General features: G+C 38.9%; 1 protein-coding gene across 1 annotated transcript in view; it reads right to left on the bottom strand.

The window, feature by feature from the left end:
* Positions 1-7,267: 7,267 nt before the first annotated feature.
* The window catches only part of hk2 (hexokinase 2), a 29,943-nt gene continuing 15,796 nt past the window's right edge, over positions 7,268-21,414 (bottom strand). The window contains exons 9-19 of the mRNA XM_044026960.1: positions 18,194-18,355; positions 17,269-17,502; positions 16,102-16,406; positions 14,751-14,899; positions 14,265-14,384; positions 12,466-12,561; positions 12,039-12,138; positions 11,646-11,829; positions 10,388-10,543; positions 8,760-8,996; positions 7,268-7,854 (exon numbers count right to left, since the gene is read on the bottom strand). Of these exons, the coding sequence (XP_043882895.1) occupies positions 7,710-7,854; positions 8,760-8,996; positions 10,388-10,543; positions 11,646-11,829; positions 12,039-12,138; positions 12,466-12,561; positions 14,265-14,384; positions 14,751-14,899; positions 16,102-16,406; positions 17,269-17,502; positions 18,194-18,355 (1,888 nt within the window). The 3' untranslated portion in view covers positions 7,268-7,709. The remainder of the gene's footprint in view (positions 7,855-8,759; positions 8,997-10,387; positions 10,544-11,645; positions 11,830-12,038; positions 12,139-12,465; positions 12,562-14,264; positions 14,385-14,750; positions 14,900-16,101; positions 16,407-17,268; positions 17,503-18,193; positions 18,356-21,414) is intronic.

Here is a 21,414-nt window from a genome sequence, read left to right as displayed (position 1 = left end):
GTGACCAAATATCCATTGATTTATTCATTTGTATTCAGTTTTAATTGGTTCTTTTCTGCGTGTTTGGTTTTGTTTGGTCCATTTTTGTCTTCGGTAGGAAAGACGGTGCCAGTGTGCGTGGGCTGTCGTCGGCCTCTCGTACTCGTACTGGGACAAAGTGAACTCACTGGTGTACGATCTTCAAACATTGTTTTTCGATTTCCGCCTTTCTGCCGGAAATTTGGCCAAACTAAATGGTGATGAGCCGGGTCCACAATGCACCTCCACCTGCCCGGAGGTAAACGTGCACGGCCAGCCTGGCTAGTTACCCGAGTTACCCCTGCTTCGGGATTCAGTCACCGGAGCCCTGTGGTGGTCAATTACTTCATACAGCAGTTACAGGGATTCAATACTTAACAAAGGTCATTCAAGCATTGATTTCCACTCGCCTAGATTATTGCAATGCCCTTTATATGCAAATAAAGTAATAACGAATTGCCTCCAGCTCGTTCAAAATGCTGCCGCTCACTTACTGAAGCAGACATTATACTGATTTACATGCACTTTGCTTTACTTGCTTTAAAGGCCACATAGACCGGAAGCTCCAACTAACGCTGCGTTTGTGTGTGTATCTGCGTCATGACCTCGTTTATGAAAGTTTCAGAACAAACAGTTCAGCCACTGCTGAGAAAATAGGGTTTTATTGTTTTCCTGGGCTCTGCGAAGCGGATCGGCACTTCCGTAGGTTGATGTCGTCATCAGAAATCCTCACCAGTGCGGGCACTAGTCCGGGCACATCCGGTTGCGTACATTCAACCGCAGAAGAAGAAGAACTACTCTCGTTGTAGCTGCTGAGATGCAGAGCATCCACCGTGCCAGAGGGGGAGCTGTGTATCTGAGAGCTGGCCTATCTATTACGTCACTTCCAGGTACCTGGCCAATCACAGGACAGTGGGAAAGCTCTCGTTGGCTGGCCAATCACAACACAGTCCACGTTCTGGGGGTGTGGTTTTGGTCTGAAACAGCGCGGCTGACGAGAGCGTCAGTGAGGAGATATTTTGATCGGCTCGTTTGCAGTAATTAGGAGGTTTTTAACCATGAAAACAAGTTAATATATGTAAGTAGATAACTAACATATATGTGCGATACAAGCATTCGATGTCACCTTTAAAAGCTGCTCACCTGACTTCCGGTAATGGCGACGAGCTAGATGGCGTAATTTTTTTTGATTGAAACTTATTTTACGACCACGAAAAGGGAGTAAAAAATGTCGGACTTTGGCTCGGCTAAGACTAGCGGGGAAGCTACTGATAGCACAAGCGCTAGTGCCATATCTGAGGAAGCCGAAGCAGAGGATGGAGACGTGACAACAAGCAAAGAAATCCTTGAAGCCATCAAAGGGCTTAAGGATGATTTCTCCGACAGGTTTGATGGAATAATGAGTGCAATTGACTTTGAATTGAATTGCAATTGCAATTGAGTGAGAAAGGAGATAAGTGTCTGCACAGAGCGTGTTCTGGGTCCGCATTTCCAACACGGAGGACGAGGAGGTAACACTCCAAGCTAAGGTCTGAAAACTTGAACAAGAGAAGAGAGGGCTGCAAGATAAAGGCACACACCATGAGGCAAGGTCCAGGCGAAGACAGAGGGGGGAGATAATTGTGGCTTTCTTGAGAAGTGGATACCAGAGTCACTAGTTATTAATGACAGATTTAGACAGTTTTATGAAACACTATACACTTCTGAGGTTAATTCTGTAGGAGAATGCAGACGTTTCTAGATGAATGTGATCTCCCATCACTGGGTCAAGCAGCGATACCTTAGGGGCAGACATCACATGTAAAGAGCTATCAGCAACCATTGCTTCAATGAAAAACGGTAAAAGTCCCGGCCCTGATGGACTCAGCACTGAGATTTACAAGAGGTTCGGGGAGATTGCTGGTTCCTTATCTGCGTAAAATGTACATCGAGTCGTACGAGGATGGAATACTGCAACAGACGCTGACCAAAGCCACTATCATCCTCCTTCCCAAAAAAAGATTTGGAAGAAGTGGGTTCTTACAGGCCAATCTCGTTATTAAATTCAGATCAAAAAATTCTAGACATTCAAGACATTGGCCAGAAGACTTAATGTGGGAACTTTAGACATCTTTTAAATATCATGCATTCTCCCAGACTTCCACAAAAGGACCTTATTATTTCCCCGCCCCGTCAAATAAGTTAGCAAACAATATATAATTTTGGAAAACAATCCCCATTTCTCTGCTGGCCAGGTTGAATGCTATTAAGATGATTTTTCTCCCTCAGCTACTTTATCTTTTTCAAAACCTACCTATTTACCTTGGCAAAGCTTTTTTCATTAAATTGGACTCAATCATTCTCCCCTTTGTATGGAATTACCAGTCTCAAAGAATAAAGAAGAACCTAATTTTATTTTACGCACGATTGCTGTTTTGTCCTTTTTGTTTCACCTGCTTTGTTGATGCAGGACTCTGCTTGTTTACTTGCTATTCTTTTTTGTCAGGGATTACTTTTTATCACCTTCTGTAAAAAACAAAGGAAACATAATTGTCGACGGTTAACTTCTCTGATTGGTTTCCCTATAAACATGTTTGAAACAGAATGTTCAGTCTCAAACTGCTAATACATGATTAAATTTGCTGCCATACAACTAGTTAATGAGAGTATATATTATACCAGAAAGGCTAAATAAATTCAATCTCAATATTCCACATCTATGCACAAGATATGGGACGACAAAGTAACATTTATCCATTTTATATGTTAGTGCCCGAGAATAAGCAAATTCTGGAAAGGCAACTTCTTTCCAGAAAGAAGATAATACAGGAAATGTTATCATCCAATTAATAATTGAACCTAAACTTTTTATTCTCGGCATCTACCCAACGAACCATGGTTTAAGTAGTGGAAAACACATTTTTGTAAACATGTGCCTGTTACAGGACAAAAGATTGATAGCAATTACATGGAAAAGCAACGGAAGACCAAGTATCAGACAGTGATTCAAAGAAATGTCGTTATGTCTGCCTTTACAAAAGGTTACTTATACATGAAAGGACAAATAAGAGAAGTTTCAAATAATATGGGGCCCATTCATAAATGCTATTAGGGACAAGGATTTATCTCAGATGCTTGAAGTGGAGGGGGGATAAATAAAGCCTGTGCATTAGAGTACATGTAGTACATGCTGAGGATGAGGAATAGGAAATGTATTGTAATATACCTTTTTCCTGTCTTTTTACTTTAATTATAATTATTTATTTGGGCAGACACGATTATCATTACGCTGAGTAAATGTCTGTGTGCATGTATGTGTGTGTATATATATATATATATATACATATATATACATATATAAAGATATATATCTATACATATATACTATTTATTTTGTTTCTTTAACTAGTTGGTTAAGGGATGCTGGATGTGTCTTTATTCATTTTATTTTGTTTTTCCTGTTTCTTGTTGAAAAATGGAAAAGTCAATAGACACATTGTTCAAATATATATATATATATATATAAAATATATATATATATATATAAAAGCTGCTCACCTATGGTGACACAGTGAGTGGGGATGAACCGTCTTCTGCAATTGTTCAGAGAACAGTCCCACACACACGTGGTCTGTTTCCAGACGCAAAGCCCTTGTCCTCCTGTTATCAAATCCTATAATGCGGCGGGGATCCTCATATCTTCTGAGCCCCATGTTGGCCTTTTAAATTGGATTTTGCAGCGGATCCAGAAACAAGGCCCCTCCCCAGCTCTTGTCCCCCCCGCGATTAAGACCTTGAATCCTTCTTTCTCCACTCTTTCCCTCGTACTGGAGCTGCTTTTCGTTCCTCTAAATTGGTAGATTATAGAACCTCTTCAATGATGTTGTCACAGATGAACATATCCTAGGCATCTTTCTTTGAAACAGCTGTTGATCCAGGTGTAGATCCCGGGCAGCTCTTCAGAATGTTGTGGCTTCTTGTTCTGCCCGGAGTCGGGATTATGTGATGCTTGCTTGACCTTGTGGCACATAATCTGGGTCATCATCATCATGGCATGAATTCATGCGATTGTTATCTTCAGATTATTATCAGTATTATCAGCTCTATAGTGCCCCCTTTATTCTGCTGACCTAGCTAAGCTATCTTAGGTAACTAGAATAGAACATGTCAACAGCTAGCTAGCTAACAGTATTGAAGATATTTTACTTTCTAAGTAAGTAATGTGCTTAATCTCAAGATCTACTGTGATCAAATCAAATGCTCCGTTCAAATATTTTCTTATGTAACGTTAGAAAGAGTTTTAAAAAAGACTTACCATTTATCACATGCACAAAGGGAGCTGTGCTGAGATGCGAAATGTGCAGCAGGTGAGTAGTTGTCCATGTTCCTACTTGCCGTAGTAAATGCACAAATGTGTAAACTTGGTGTAGAAATACAAAAAGCTATGCTTGTTCATAAAGTAAGAAAGGAAAAATAAAACAAAACATGATTCATGCTAAAAAATTTAAAGATATTTGCTAACATACTTGCAATAAGTAATAAAATACATTTATATCAAATATATAGCAAAGGAAAACTCAGCCATAAAATAACATAGAAAATGGATATGGGTCAGATACAAAAAAAACATTTTTTTTTCCAAAAAATAAGAAATCAATAAATGAAATAAGTATGTATGATGATCAAAATCAAGTTATTTGAGCAATACCTGGAATACCAAATGATGAAATTATTCTATTTCAAAGATGTAGAACATAAAAAACCAGCCCGGTCACTTTTGACCCATGTTGTGCATCAGAGGGATTATTTAATTATCTTGTGATCTGCTACGGTCTCGTGTTTTCTCAAGGGTCACTAAGATCTGCAGATCAGCTCCTCTTGTTCCAAAAACAAGACTGAAGCTAATGCCGTGTTTCCACTACATGGTCTTTGAGGCTCTGTTTCAGCTCCTAAATTGTGGAATGAGCTCCCAACAAAGTCAAAGTAGTGCACATCACCTGTGTAGTGAACAGAATATGCTCATTATTTGTGCTGCTAGCAAACGTCAAGTCAGTCTGGCCTTGGAAGTATTTTTGCTGAAATATAACTGAAATATAACCATCTGTTGTGAAGTCTAACTTTCAACTGTAAAATAAGCATCTGTACAACTATCACAATCAACTGAATGTTTGTGCTGTGATACCTGCTTTTACACAGCGGACCTTAAATGGCTCGGTGTTGGCAGAGTTACAGTATTTATTTTATTTTTTTTAATTTAACCAGATAAAAGACCCATTGAGATCAAGATCTCTTTCACAAGGGCGACCTGGCCAAGAAAGGCTGCAGCACACATCATAGTTCAATAAAAACAGGAAGCAACTGCAATACAAACATAGAAAGTAACAGGTAGAGAAAGGTCACAGTAACAAGGTCAAAGAACACAGGCACTGTTCGATGGAGTTTTGTTGTCTATCTTTTAAGATGGAGCGGAAAGCTCCCAGTGAAATAAGAGCATGCAATTTAAGTTCAGTTTGGATGGTATTCCAAGCAGAGGGGGCAGAGAAACTTAAAGCTTTTTTTCACATTTCGGTCCGAACACGTGAGGCAGACAAGTGCAAAATATCATTTGAATGTAAGGCATAATGGCTTCTGGTCCGCTGAAGAAAAGTACTTAAATGAAGTAGGAACCAAGCCGAGAAGAGCCTTATAAACCAGAGTCATCCAGTGTGTGTAGACATGGAAGCTTTGGCAGGGAGAAACAAGACTTGTTTCTATAAAAGAAACCGAGCTTCACCCTTAAATTTCTTGCACTCTCAACATGCACTTTGAAAGATAGCTCCCCATCAATAATAAGTCCCAGGTACTTATAACTGGTAACCAGCTCAAGAGCTCTGCCATGGGAAGTTCTAATTGAAGGGATTTGTTCCATGGGAACAGATGAGTTTGAAAAAAACATTATTTTGGATTTTAATTTATGTAGGCGTAGAAGTTGAACGTTACCTTGTGACCCAGATACTATAAACAAAAAAAAAGCCTGACATTCTAATGAGGAGCTTCAGAAGCAGTGTTTTTATTGGGAAGATAAAAAAGAAACTCCCACAATGAAGAATGAGGAAAAAATCGATCTTTTGTACACTTGGATTGTGGGGATTTTTCCATCATGTCGGAAAAGGAGGAGCATTAGTACTGCTTTCTTCAAAGACATTTCTTTTTAGTTTCAGTCAGTCGGGATTCTCATTTATAAATTAAAAAACCCTACTGTCTTAGGCCACCATTACGGTAGATGTGTTGTTTTACCGATGCTTTAATGACCACTGTACCAGTATCATTTCTCAATCATTCATTTATTGGAACACATCCAGAAAATAAGGGAAATAAGAACGCAGTTTGAAAATAATATTTTTCTCAGAAAAAAAAAAAATCTTTCAATGACAACATAACAAACGTGTTTTATTTCAGATTTGTGACGGTTTCTCAGTTTAACAGGAGCAAGAGTAAACTGCAATAATTAGTGTAACTGCCTTAAGTTCAGCCAAACCCCAGTGCACTCGATGAAATGTTTGTGCGGGTTTTATAAGAATCTTGTGGTAGAACATACACTTGATAAAAACAGGATTATGAGGATGACATGCATTGTTCCTCGCGATAAATCCCCTAAATCTTATCTAATGATCCTCCAATACTGTACTTCAGGCACAGCAGAGTACTCGACTTCAGGTCTGGCACAACATGATCACATCCCGAGAGGAACATCATGAGGTAGAATACCGTGTTTTTACACGATTACTTATTTCTCTGTGGCACCTTGGAGAATCTTGAACTACTGTCCTCTTAATTAATTTTCTTTCTGTGCCAAGTGCACGTCAGAAAACTGAACGCTCATTATCAAGGTCTGCATACAGCCATGGTAACGTTGGCTCGAGCCACAGACACTCCTGCTAATTGGGCTGAATTTTCTATATTCACTGAAATTAATTAGATCTACACTCACTCAGACAGCTATATTTTTCTTTTGTAAATGTAAAATGTTTCCAAGCAAAAATCAGAACAGGAGTTAAAAAAAAAGTCTTTATTATTATTATTATTATTATTAGTTTTATGGAATATTTATCCAACACCCCTTTCAGTGGAGTAAGAAAATGTTGTCATTAAGAAAAAAGTCATTAAGACCTTGGCAGAGCTCTGTTAACCCACAAATGACCAATTACAGTATATGCTGGAGGGGAATATTCTCTATTCTCCAGTGCATGTGCTTAGGCTCATCTCAATGGATACAGTGAAATTAAGTGAATAAGACGTGAACAGCAATTTTATTGTGACAGTCTTTGACGAATGACAGTGTCGTAGCAGTGGTGAGATTTACCAGAGATCAGGTAGAAAAAGAGAGGCACAGATCACAGACTTCATCCAATAACGACAATAACATTAGGTATGTAACAGTCATTTCAAAAAACACACAGACTAACTTTTGACTTCCAGATTTCATTTACCCCCTTTCCTTCTCAGTGTTGGCTGAAGCATATTCAGCTATTGTGTTAAATAGTTGTTATTCAAATTGAACATACGATTAAAGTGCACCTTTAAAGTGAACCTTCACACACAAAAGGAATTCAAATCAAAATGAATGTTTAGCTACAGAAGAGCGCTATGATCGGAGTGTATGTAACTATAAAGCACAGCAAATCTGTCAGAGTTGTTTATTTTAATAACAACCCACAGCATATGTTGGGGGTTCAATTGTCACCTCTGTCTTTGACTCTACAGGCCACTGCTGTGATCAGAGCTGCTCCCTTCCCGCTTCCATCCTCGGATTTGTGGAAAGTCACCTGACACTGCGGTGCCAAATCCTGTAACGTCTCTTGCATGATGATGGAGAAACTTCAGGATGAAGGAGGAAGAAAAAAGGGGGGGAAGGGTTAAGTGTTGAACACAGCTGTGGTACATTCAAATCAAGAGAAATGAACAAGCAGTGATCAGTGTGGACTCCTGACAGGTCAGTGGAGTTAATAATAACTGTGGTTGCCTGAACAGCCATTTTCCACTGGGCTGGTAGAAAGCACTTCAGTAGCATGTAGCATGTAGCATGAGGAAAAACACGCAGGTGGGGTGTAAGCCACAGAAGCCATAGTTGTTCTTCACTAAACACTCAGCTGAAGGGGTTGAGCTTTTGTAGAGTAAGGCAATTTGGTCTATTAAATATAATTTCTCCTGATGTGCAAGTGATGTAAATAATGTTATTCAGTTATAAAGTTGAATACATTCATGAAATGCAGCAATGCTCTCCTCTCTCCGGTATAAAATGAATAATTCAAAAGCTTAATATAAATAGTGTTCTTGTTAAAGGTTAGAATGATGTTCTAATGTATTTCAATTCAGCAAAATGTCCACATCCTCGCTGCTGATTGTTTCAGTCCATTCAGTCATTACTGCGCTGCACAGGTGGAAATATGCGTCTCGCTTTAATGATGGCTATTCACTAATTAAGGGCTGATTTTAAGGTTTTGTGTATATCTGTGGTGTAGAACAGTGATAAAAATGTTACTTATAACATCCTTTCTCAGACCTGGAGCTCAAATTATCAAAAAAAAACTTCTTCAATGTGCTATTATTAGTCGAGGAATGGCCTCGCATGACAAAAGACGCTCTTAAGCACAGTCAAGTACATTTAAGAAACTGGAGGACTGGAAGAAACTTTTTAAATCACTGTGCAGTGTGTGGATGTTCCCAGAAAAGCTGGCATGTTTATGTGAATGAAAGCGTATGAGAACATAATGTCTTCTTACTGAGGGTGTGTCTTGTAAAGGGTGCCATCCACTCCCACAGTAACGGAGAGATGATTCAGGTTGCGGTCCTGTCGTATCTTGTCAACCACAGCTGCTAAACCGGCACCACAGAGCTGAGCTGCGCGGTGCGCCACGGCGCTGCAGACCTCTTTCACCACTACGCTGTCATCACACGTGGTGCTGGTGAGACCCAGGTGCTGCAGAATTGAGCGGATCTGTCGCATAGCCAGACGGTCTCTTTGGGGTCAGAGAGAAAATGACAAGGATTACACATGTGTCGAGAGTCCGACTAAGACAGGCAAACAGACAATGATTAAAGCCAGAGTACACATGCGGAGGAGAAAATTGATTTATTGGGCATGTATATCAGACTCCGCAGGTGGCGCTGTATCTCTCCATAAGTAGTGCGAATGGTGAAATGGATCATGCTGTGGTTATGTTTCATACAGGGATGCACCGAAATGAAAACTGTTGGCCAACACTGAAAACCAAAAATCAGGAAACACTTGGCCAAAAACTGAAACCTAAATATCGAAAGAAATTATTATACCAATTCTTTAGCAGTTTTTAGCAGACGAGGATCGAGTACAGTCGCGATGAAGTGCAGGGGATCCCAGTGAATGTCGCGGGGAGTTCATAATCTGCGCTACATGCAGCCAAGTTTTGCTCTGTGTACTCGCATCTTGTTGGAACCGTTTTATTGGTGTTCCAGACTGATCTTGGACAGACTGTAAGCAGGAATAGACAGGTGCATGCTGGCCAAGGTTTTTACATGCGTCCTCACGACATCCGGTTTCTTTCGGTCATAAACCAAAAACGCCTTTTTTGGCCATTTTCGGCTCATATGTTTCAGTCGCCAAATTTTCCGTGCATCTCTAGTTTCATTATGGCATGTACAAGTTAATCAGCAAATTAGATAGAGCATGGCTCTTGTGGTTGATGTGTTGTACGAAGAAAGACGCCGCCACTGTGATTTCCGGCAACAGTACTGCACTTTTTACTTCTGGGTCAAAGACATTGGATTATGAATCGCATTATCCAGGTATGAAATAAACCTAATTATTGTCTTAGTCTGACTAAAACCTGACTTTTATAGATTGATCTAGAGCAGGGGTGTCAAAGTCATTTTTGTTCAGGGGCCACATACAGCACAATTTGATCTCAAGGGGGCCGGACCAGTAAAAATAGTAAAATAATAGCATAATAACCTATGAACAACAAGAACCCCTTTGTTTTTTTCTCCTTTGTTTTACATTTAATGAAGGATAATTTTACAAAACATGAAATTTCTTGAGAAATATAAGTGCAATTTCAACAATATCATGCCTAAATTTACTATTTACACAGCACACTGGATCTATAAAGGCACAAACATTTAGTCACGGGTATCTGGAGCATTTGACATTACGTTTAGATTAGTGTGAAATTTTAACAAATTCATCCTGTGGGCCGGATTGGACCCTCTGGCGGGCCGGTTCTGGCCCCCGGGCCGTATGTTTGACACCCCTGATCTAGAGTGTTTGCTTGGTGACATGATTCTCTTGGACAAACCCCAACATAGGATTCCAAGAATGGCTGCCGCTCGTACAAACATGGTTACTTTGACCATGTTTGTTAAAGTCACACACCTTTCAATCTGTGACAAGAACTTCGTCTCGAAGATGCCTCGGGTCTTGAGTCGTTCAGACATTTTTCCTTTGAACAGTAAGCCCCTGGTAGTGAACTCAATTAGCACATTCCTCACAATCTCTCCCAGGTACATGCCACTGATCATCTTCTCATACCTGCCAGAAGAAAACACACCAGCTAAACAAGAGGAAAAGAAACTTGCTTTTTTTTCCCCTCTCAATAAAAAAAAAATTTATCACAAAAAAAGAGGAAGAAACAGAGACATAAAAAAACTAAATAAAGGTTTCCTGGCAACAAATATAGTTTCTAGATAGACAGTTTCAGACTATTTCATAGCATTCAATACTAAATACTAAAACTAACAACTGATCAAATCTCACTTTCAATAAAAAAAAAGAAGAAAATTTTAAGATTTTTTTTCTACCTTAACTTAATTATGTTATTTCAGATGGCCTTAGATGAGACTTAATTAAAATTGATTGTCAAAAATATGCGGTTATGTGCAGCTAAAAATCCTTCTTAGTGCTTTTCTGTGAGCAATGACAGCACCGGTTCCTTTTGAAACAACAAACTCCATCTGAGGTTACTCTAAATGCAAATGTTTGCTTTTGCTTAGCACCATGCAAAGCTGATGTTTATGACAACGTGAGGTGAAGTCCATATTTTGCCTTTGCCACAGACTCCTGGCTCTGGAGAATGAGGTTCAACTCTGTGACTGATAACAAGCACAATTAAAATCTGGTATCTGAAGCTGGAGATGAGAAGAGATGCCAAGAAAATGCAGGATTTTGAGAATGTCTGCAATTTTAATGACCAGCTGCTGTGTCTAGGGTGTAGTTAGCATAGACCGTGTCCCTTTCTGCTGTTTTTTCACTGACTGGACACCTGCAGTGCATCTCACATGATGATTAACATGATATTGGTGAGATTAAGCCATTCACCTCACCCAGCACACACTGCAATAATGCTTCAACCTCACTCTGTGTGTATCACACTGTTCAGTGACGTGTTTTACATAAAAACAGTGAATGGAAAGTGTGCTACCTGCAGCCGTTTCCATGACTCATTGTACAAACTACAGTGAAACATGTACAGAATTGTGACATTTTACATGTCGATTAGTATATTAGTTATAAGTTAATAAGATAAAGGGGGAAAAAATGGATATGATAACACAGTGGCTCTCACTGGCATTATTCATAGTAAGTGATATCACTAACAGTACATGTACTATGTCACAAATGACCATGGTGGTACCTCTGCTTCCCCGGGTAGTTTGAGCATTCATCGACAATGCGATCGAACTGGGTGCAGAAGTCATCGAGTTCCCCATTTTCACCAAACGCTCCCCACTCCACGTTAACACACATGAGACCTTCATTCCCTTCTATCAGTTCAATGTTGCGCATCTCTTCCATGTAGCAGGCATTGGTTCCTGTGCCTAAAACAAGAGGGCAGACATTACAACATTCAATCATTTTTATCAGAAGCTTCATTCAAAACTAAAAATGGATGGTTCCTTCAAAAGAATGAGGCAACTGCTCAGTATTTGAGAGTAAATTTACTCAGCGTAAATTGGTTTTAACATCTAAAATACAGTACACAGAGATGGAAAGATTAGATGAGATTAGGTGGAGAAAGAAGACTTACCTACGATGAGGCCCACCTCACATTTGGGGTCTTCATAGCCACAGGCCATCATGGTTCCTACAGTGTCATTAACCACCGCCACGTGGTTTAAGTGAAATTCCTGGACATGACAAAGTATATTTCATTCTTTATTGGTGCTGAAAAAAAAAATAGTCTAGTGGCAACTTTGTATACTGTGCGCTCACAGCCCTCTGCTGTCACTTTCACATTTGGTTTCAACTGATGGATCGTCTGTAGGATCTGGTAATTATCAAACATAATTTCTCTTTTCTTCAAAAATAAAGCCATTTCTCAAAAACAATTGCACACTGCAGATATTGCATAACATTGTATGTCAGTTTTACTCACAGAATTCACAGCCGTTATTTTTCAGTAAAGATTCAAGAGAACGTAGTTTACAGCATGCAACGTACTGTTCATTACTAACCTTTTTCCGGGAGACTGCATCTTTAAGTAACTTGACAACATCTTGTCCCTCACAGCCACTGGCTTTGAAACCCTTCGTCCACTTCAGGAGAATACCCTGGACAAAAGACCGCACAGATCTGTTTGTGTGGGTACACAGACACACAGATGGACTGACACTCGGCAAGTGCACAACTGTGCAAACAATAGCTGCTTCACTGATGATTATACAAAGAAAGCATTGCTCATGACCCTGAAAAACAGAGCTGAAAATAATAATAATTGGCAGCAAAAACACATCAATTAGTCACAATAATAATAATAACAACAATGGAACTACTATTTCTCTACTGTCATTGTGAGAAAAGCAATACAACAGAAGATTAGACAACAAAAGATTATTTGACATACAGATTATAACCCAAACCATTTATAAATAATCTACATTTAAAAAACAGGAACATTATTAGTACTTTAATCTCATGTACTTTATAATACCTGTCACTCCACTCCTCTCTGTGGGACAGAGAACCACGCTGATAAATTTACAACACAACGCAGCCCTAACACAATCAATAAGCTTGTCAAAATCTACCAAAAAAGACATTAGACAATGTACTATATACAGTGCCTATCATAAGTATTCACCCCCTTGGATGGTTTACCTTTTTATTGCTTTCATAAATCAATAGCTGCACCTTTGGTTGCAGTAACAGCTCTGAGTCTGTGTGGATAAGTCTCAATCAGTCTTGTGTGTCTTATCTGCACACTACAATTTTGCTCCAGTCTTCTTTGCAAAACTGCTCAAGCTCTGTCAGGTTGCGCGGGTATCGGGCATGAACAGCCCTTTTCAAGTCCAGCCACAAATTCTCTATAGGATTGAGGTCCGGGCTTTGACTCGGCCACTCCAGAACATACCTGGTTCTTTTTAAACCATTCCTGTGTAACTTTTGCAGTATGCTTTGGATCATTGTCTTGCTGGAAAATAAATCTTCTCCCAAGCTGTAGTTCTCTTTAACACTGAATAAGATTGTCCCCCAGGATTTCAGTGTATTTTGCAGCATTCATTCTGCCCTCTATCTTTACAAGCTTTCCAGGGCTGGCTGCTGGAACATCCCCACAGCATGATGCTGCCACCACCATGCTTCACAGTGATGTGCAGGGTTTGGTTTCCGCCAAACATAACGTCTTGTATGATGGCCAAAAAGCTCCATTTTGGTCTCATCAGACCAAAGAATCTTCTTCCAATTGACCATGGAGTCTTCCACATGCCTTTTGGCGAACTCTAGTCGAGATCTAATACGAATTTTCTTCAACAGTGCCACTCTCCCATAAAGTTTTGTCCGGTGAAGAAACAGGGCAGCAGTTGCTATATGCATGGTCTCTCAGCATCTCAGCAGCTGAAGCTTGTAACTCCTTTAGAGTAGTCGTAGGGGTCTTGGTGGCTTCTCTTACTAGTCTTGCATGGTCAGTCAGTTTAAGAGGGCAGCCTGATCTAGGCAGATTCACACGTGCCATATTCCTTCCATTTCCATGTTCAATGCCTTGTAAATTTTTTGGTATCCATCCCTTGAATTGAACTTTTCAATAACCCTTTACATTAAATAGTTTTTTCCAATAAATGTTTGTGTGAAAAAAGCCAAATTTTATTGACCATGATTGGTTTATGAAAGCAATAAAAGGGTAAAACATCCAAGGGGGTGAATACTTATGATAGGTATATAGCTGTATCTATGATGCAGAGAAACACTTAATGTCATTAATTTAATACAGGTAGATTCAATGTGACAGTACACACTTAACATTGATTTAAAGCGGTACCTGGTCCAGTTTGCTTTGACGACAGGGGAAAGAGAATGTGAATCCCAGAGGTAAGGAAGCTCCTCTCATGCCCATGAACTCCAGGAACTTTGAGATGCAGTCCACAATATGGTTGAAAAGCTGACGACAAACAAGAAATAAAGAATGAAAACATTATAAGACCACACAGTACCATAATAAGATCAGTAGTTTGCTGTTTACATGGCGGATTGGAGCAAAAAAGTTTCTCTTTCAGTCTTGATAGTCAGCTTTGTTTTGACAAAATAAATATATTTTAATAAATGATAATACTGTATGAGATCCTCAAGTTGAATTTCTATTTAAAGTCCACATACAAAACAAACTTAATAGTATTAATTACAACTGTCTTTCAGCATTTTACAAAAACACTACTCATACAATATTCTTATCTTTATTGTTTATTCAGTTGCTGTGACTACTAAGTATTGTATATGTATGCGTAAGTACAAAAGCACTTCAATCCACCTCTTCTCCCGTGCCTTGCATGATCTCCTGTGGTATACTGTAGATCTTTTGGTGCATGTCGACAATTTGTCTCTGTCCACTTTGTATTTGCACCAGCAACACCCGGAAAGTAGAGCCCCCAAGGTCCAAGGCCAAAAAGTCCCCATGCTCTGATAACAGGGAATGAAGACAAAGGCCGTTTCTCAATACTCAAGTTAGCAAGTATGTACTTGCTTCCTTGGGAAGTATATACTTGAGAAGTAAGCTGGGAGTATATACTTGCCAAGTACGGGAGTACACAAGTATGTGGTTGTTTCTCAATACTCAAGTATGCAAGTATGTATGTATTGTTCTGCTGTTTGAATGGTGGCTGGCGCCAAGTGCTGCAGCCTCATTACCGTCACCTACGGTGTTGATCAATGAACATATGAAATACTTTTAATAAATGCATATATATGTTATTATTATTTTTACATTTTAAATATTTAACTTCATTTATTAATTTATTTCTATTAAAATATACAATACAAATAATACAATGTGGAAAATAGATATATTACAGCATTGTATAGTGTATGTATATATATATATATACATATGACGTGTACAAATATATACTACTCTACATAGCTAATATTTACATATTATATTTAAGTACAGATACAATGACCGTGCGACTTTAATATAAATCTAACACTGAAAGTTGAAATTTAAAAAAAATTAATGATATACAAACTTTCAAACTGTCAGGTCAAAACGTTTCCATTAAAATCAAAATAACACATTAACAACAAATCTATGGATCACACCGAGCATCTAATGACAGCGGCGTCTGAGCCAGCGGATCATTTCATCAGGACAGGCCGAGGTAACGCTGCTCTGTGCCGGGCACAGTGAGCGCCGAGCGCCCACAGAGGTGGAGCTGATCACCTCCGACAAACGTCGCTGCCAAACTATAAATACGTCATATCTTCATACACAAACCACATATTTGAATTCTAAAAGACTCATTTCTCGTCTCAAATGATCTTAAAACTTTGTTCCGGGACACAGAAAAATATTTATTTCAGATTTATATTTCTATTATCTGCTGCTATGCTCCGCCGAAATGTATTCTGGGATACATGGCCATCCCAAGTACGCTTAAGTCACCTCCGATGCATACTTGGTAAACATGGGCGGAGCTTACTTGAGAATTGGAACAGCACTTGGACTGAGGCTGATGACGTTTTCACAAGTACGGGAGTACGCAAGTACGCACAAGTATGGATATTGAGAAACAGCCAAAGATTCCGAAGCCAAACTCAAGACTCAATGTGAAAGAAAAATCATGATTACAACCGGAAAGTCTCTTTTTCTTTCTTTAAGTTACCTGTTCCATCTGGTGTTGATCGCACATAAGTCGGAAGCATCTTGATGCTTGCCTGTTGATGGTCTTGCTTTGACAGGCCTCTCATCATCTCCTCACTCATTCTCGTCTTCACCTCCACCAGCTGCTCACGGCTCAAACGCAAGGTGTCAAGGATGCGCTGACGCTCTGCTTGTTGAGCGGCAAGACGGTAAGCTACTGCCGTTACCATGGCTGCACCTTTCCCACTGCCATCCTGTGACAGCAAAAAACGGACATCACAGTCCGGTACAAGTCGGCTTACCATCTTGTGAAGCTTCCTGGAAAACCTAGGAAAAGGAAAAGGGCAGATATTAATATCTATATTTATAATATTTAATATTTTTCTGTTGCACAAATCAGCTAATTTAAGTTGCTAAATTGCTTTTTAGAATTGCAGCGTTGACATGAGAAACTGACCCAAACTGTGTAGTTTGAGAAAAGGCATTCAAAATCACATAATCTTTTTCACCCTAGTGATTCATTTATTTGGTTTTATTTTTTATGTGCCTGCCCTGCATGTTCAAGAATAATAAGTATATTGCGGGGCTGCTGGTGCCAATCCCAGCTGACATGCGGCAGAGGCGGAGTACACCATGGACAGGTCACCAGTTCGTCGCAGGGCAAATACACACTCACACCTGCGGGCAATTCGATTGTCCATTTAACCTCTGCATGTTTTTGGAGTGGGAGGAAAATGGAGAGCCCGGAGAAAACCCATGCACACAAAGGAAGAACATTTCTTTCGGTTTATGAAATAAACGAGAAAAAAAGGTTTGAGGGAAACATTCTGTTCTTTCTAAGTGTTCTTTAAGTGGATGAAAATAAAGGTTTTGACAGATTCTTAGGATCAAACATAAACATAGAGATATACAGAAGAAAAAGTAAGCTGATAAAAAGTAAGCTGATAAATATTAATCTATATAACAATATAATAATAATACATTTTATATAAGCGCCTTTCAAAAAACCTAAGGACACTTTACAGAGAAGAAAAAAACAAAACAACCACAGCTATTCACAGCTCTTAAAACAACTGACGTGCATTCAGTGCAGCAACTACTACACAGCAGCAACAACAAAGTCCTATAGCCGTTGTGCATGTACAGTTTATGATATACAAAGACGTGATGTGTTCACAGGACCACTTACTGTGGATGATTTTTGTAAACAGAGCCATCCACTCCAATAGTTGTACGCAGTTTCTCGGCCGCTTTGTTGTCCCGAATTTGCCGTAGCACTGCCGCAAGAGTGGCAGCGCACAAGTGTGCAGCCCGTGTTGACACTAGTTGACACACCCTCCTCACAGTGATGCAGTCCTCTACTGACGGGTCCAGACCCAGGTTTCTAAGCACCTTCTCAGCGCTTGCCAGTCCTTCCTCATCTCTGTAAAATAAAAATAATTAATCAGCATATTATTTGCATGATCCTTAACACATTATGTGGTTAAGAAAGTGAGTGGCTGGATATCTGTCAGTGCTTGAGCAATGGCTTTGTGGTGTTCAGGTCTAAAAACAAAACAAAACAAAACAAATCAAAGAAGCTTATTCTAATTTGGACCTGCTCATTCAATCTAAATCATGGTTGAGTAAACAATGACCCCAATCCCTTTACTAATACCAGTGTCATTATTTTTGTTAACAATAGCTAATGTGCAAAACGATTGCCACAAAATTTTCTACACTCACAAATGTTGATAGAAAAACCTTCTGGCAGAACTTTGCTCAGTCCTTATAAGCAATCATAGCACAGAGTCATGGTTTGTGCATCATATCCCACAGGCTATCCAACTTTTGTGCACACTGAAGGTCGAGAACACAACATCAGCTTACACAATCTAAAGCATTTTTGTTGAGCAAGCTTGCCTGTGGAGTGATTACATCATGCCATTTAAACATAAAATAGGAGCAGATGTAAGTAATAAAAACTAAACTTTAGAGCCATTACATGGACATGCTTACACTGCAAAGGCAAATTTATTTCATGCAGGTAATAAATTGGCAGATCAAAGTCTAAGAACCCATATTAGATTGGCACTTATGTCTGCTACAGACAAAACAAACAAAAAAAACCTCACTTTTCATTCTCAATGTCATAGATGTATCTGATGTTGAAGCTTTCAGTAGTGAGGAGCTCGGCTGTAGTCTTGCCCTGGAAGAGCAGCTGCTCTTGAGCCATCTTTACCAGGATGAGACGGACCAATTCCCCCAAGTACATGCCACCGATCATCTTCTCAAACCTGCAAACCAACACATAAAGAGGACCAAAATAGTTGAATGTCAAACATTAAAGCCTGGTAGCTGCTGAACTTCACATCATTCTCGAAGCAGATACAAAGATCTAACGTCATATGTGCTTTGGGTGCAAACAAACAATCTGTGAGATTGTAACAGTAGACGGATTCTTATTCAGCAGTCGTTGAATTTGACTAGCAATAATTATGACACTGTTTGAATTTTACTGATAATCACGGTTGCATCTTTGCTGATAAATTGCATGAAAGCATTGTTGGTCGGATATGTCAGAAGCACTCCCACAAGTGAAACAAATCCAAGCACAAACATTAACCTATAAAACATTTCATCTTGCAGTTCCTTTTTGAACATGAACATGTTCTGCTCCTAAATCCCTGACATCTAAGTGTAATAGCCAGTCCAGTCTCATTCTACTTGATCTTCCATAGCTGGTAATTGCATCCGTTAGGTGAATCTGTAAAAATAATTGTCAGAGAGTGAGACTTGAGTCAGACATCTCCATTAATTCAGTGAATGCATTCTCACCTGTCTGCTACAAAGAATTTGCCCCTTTGTATACAGAAAAATCATCCATACAATTGAATTTATGCGAGGATGAAGGTGATGCGCTTGTCAGACAGGAGATGATCAATTTTTTTCTCTAACTGATGTTATTTTATTCACAAAAAAGTTCATAAAGTGGTCACTGCTCAGTGTTAAAGGAACAGATGGTTCAGTGGAGCTGTGGCTCTGTGTCAGCCTGGCTACAGTGCTGAAAAGAAACCTGTGATAATTCTTATTTTCGATGAATAATAGGCAGCTCTAGCTTAGTGTAGGGCTTTGTTGTAAGCTATATAAAGGTTACTCTAGGTTACTAGAACGCCATTCTCTTTCTAATCTACTTAAAGCCTGTTTAAGAGTGCAAGTATCAGAGTTAAACCATGGTGCTCGTCTCATCTGATTCACCACTTTCTTTTTCAGAGGGGCAAAGCAATCGAATGTAGTACGCAGTGAGGGCGCTGTACGGTCAACAAGGTTATCTATGATGTCGGGAGGAAAATCACAACAGGTACTTTCAGACGTACTGACATATGGCACCGAGTTAAATAAAGGTTGCACTGTCTCTGACTGTAGCTGTATTTTTATTCATGTTATTGTAATGCATTATTGTACAATTAAATGTGAGTAAATAATGATCAGTAAGGAGAGGGTTTTGAGGAACTATGTTTAAGTTATCAATATCAATACCACAAGTTAAAACAATCGAGGGTGTGACTAAGGCAATGAGTTGGTTTATTAACGTGTTGAATAAAACCAATTGTCAGTTATGAGATCATTTATTAAAAGAGATTTTGAGGAGAGTGACCTTATATTTAACTCATTGGCTGCCAATGACTGCTATAGACGTCAATTTGGCCACTGCGTTGAAAATGGCTGGCAGCCTTAATGGTCCACATTTAAAAGTGGTATTATTTGACTCTATTTTATTGTCGGTATTAATCTTTATTAAATTAGAATGTCTAACTGTTTGATATTGATTTATTTACTTTAGTAGGTTGGGGGACAGACACAGTCTCTATGGGGTTTTTAACTGGTAACTGCTCGAAAAGAAGCACAGAGAAGCGTGACAGACTGCAACTCTGTGTCCTGGTCTCAGCTCTGGATTGTCATGGGTTTCTAATAAACTTTCCTAAACTTCTAGATAAGAGAGCTGCTCCATCCAAAGTGGGATGGACGCCGTCTCTCCTCATGAGACCAGGTTTCCCCCAGAAGGTTTGTGTTATCTAAAAAAAAACAATGTTAGATAAACTGGATAAACATAGGGAAAGTAGAAAAAACCCAGGACACAGTGAGTCTGATATTCTGTAGTTGCAGTGTCTCATTCATTCAAAACCTAGGGGAGTTATTTTTTTTTACGTGAGCACTCATATTTAATAATCAGGCTCCGCTTGCAATAATCAACATGTTTAAAATAATTATGCTTAGAAAAAAATAATAAAGACTGAAACAGATGTTAGCCTACTGTTGGAAATAAAGCTTTTATCCCTTAACCATTAATTGATGCTTGTAGTGATGATCGAGCATGGAAAATGCTCACAGCTCCTAACCCTAAAAATATAAATAAACAACATGTAATTTGTAAACACAAGAAACCGATGTGTCACCAACTGGCGGGAGAACAAGAAGAGAATGCTGGATTTGCAGTTTTGTTGATGTAGTGCTTGAAGTGAGAAAAGCACCCAGTGCTCCCATTACCCATATGAGGGATGTATCCCTGTAGGTAAAACAAAATCATTAAACACTAAATTATGAAAATCTTCAGTAAATAAAAGATACAATAAGACGTTAGTGACGTCATCAATTTATTCAAAGATTTAGTCTATAATAAAATAACTGAGAACTAGACTTATGTTTCACATTTTGCCAATTACTAGATTCAGGTTATCGTTAACATTTCCAAAAATTATTTAAACTTCAAGCACACAGTCATTTTATCTGGTTTCCTGTTATTATGCTGAATATCACTAAACATTAGTGAACAGTTTGAAACACTTTGATTAGATTTTGTTCTTCTCCTTGCTGCTTCTCCTTTCAGTGGTCACAACAACGAAAAATAAAAACTCTAGACACTAGAAACAAACGTCAAGTAGTGCAGCCTGAGAAATGATTATTCCAGGCCATAATAATGAATTGGACAGATAACCTAAACAGAATAAATACAAGTGCTTGTACTTAAAATAGTAAAATAAAGTACTGTGCACTGGACAGTACTTGTCCACTGATGGTACTGTCTATATACTTAATGTCTCATGTGTTTATGTAGCTTCTTCAAAAGGTACACAATAAAATGTATGGAATTAGATCTGTGTCAATATTTTCAAACAAGTAAATAAAACATCGATTTAATCATTCAAAAATATTGTATTTTATTGTTTGAAAATACACTTGTTCTTTGCGCCGTGGTTTTTGTTTGTGATTCTTACCATGGGCGGGCCTTAGGAAGCTGCCTGCAGAAAAAATAATTGTAAGTATCTAATGTTTATAATCTGACAAACGTTAGATA

The sequence above is a fragment of the Solea senegalensis genome, linkage group LG5, assembly GCF_019176455.1.
Source record: "Solea senegalensis isolate Sse05_10M linkage group LG5, IFAPA_SoseM_1, whole genome shotgun sequence".
In the NCBI taxonomy this organism is placed as follows: domain Eukaryota; kingdom Metazoa; phylum Chordata; class Actinopteri; order Pleuronectiformes; family Soleidae; genus Solea; species Solea senegalensis.
This window is presented reverse-complemented; position numbering and strand designations above follow the sequence as displayed.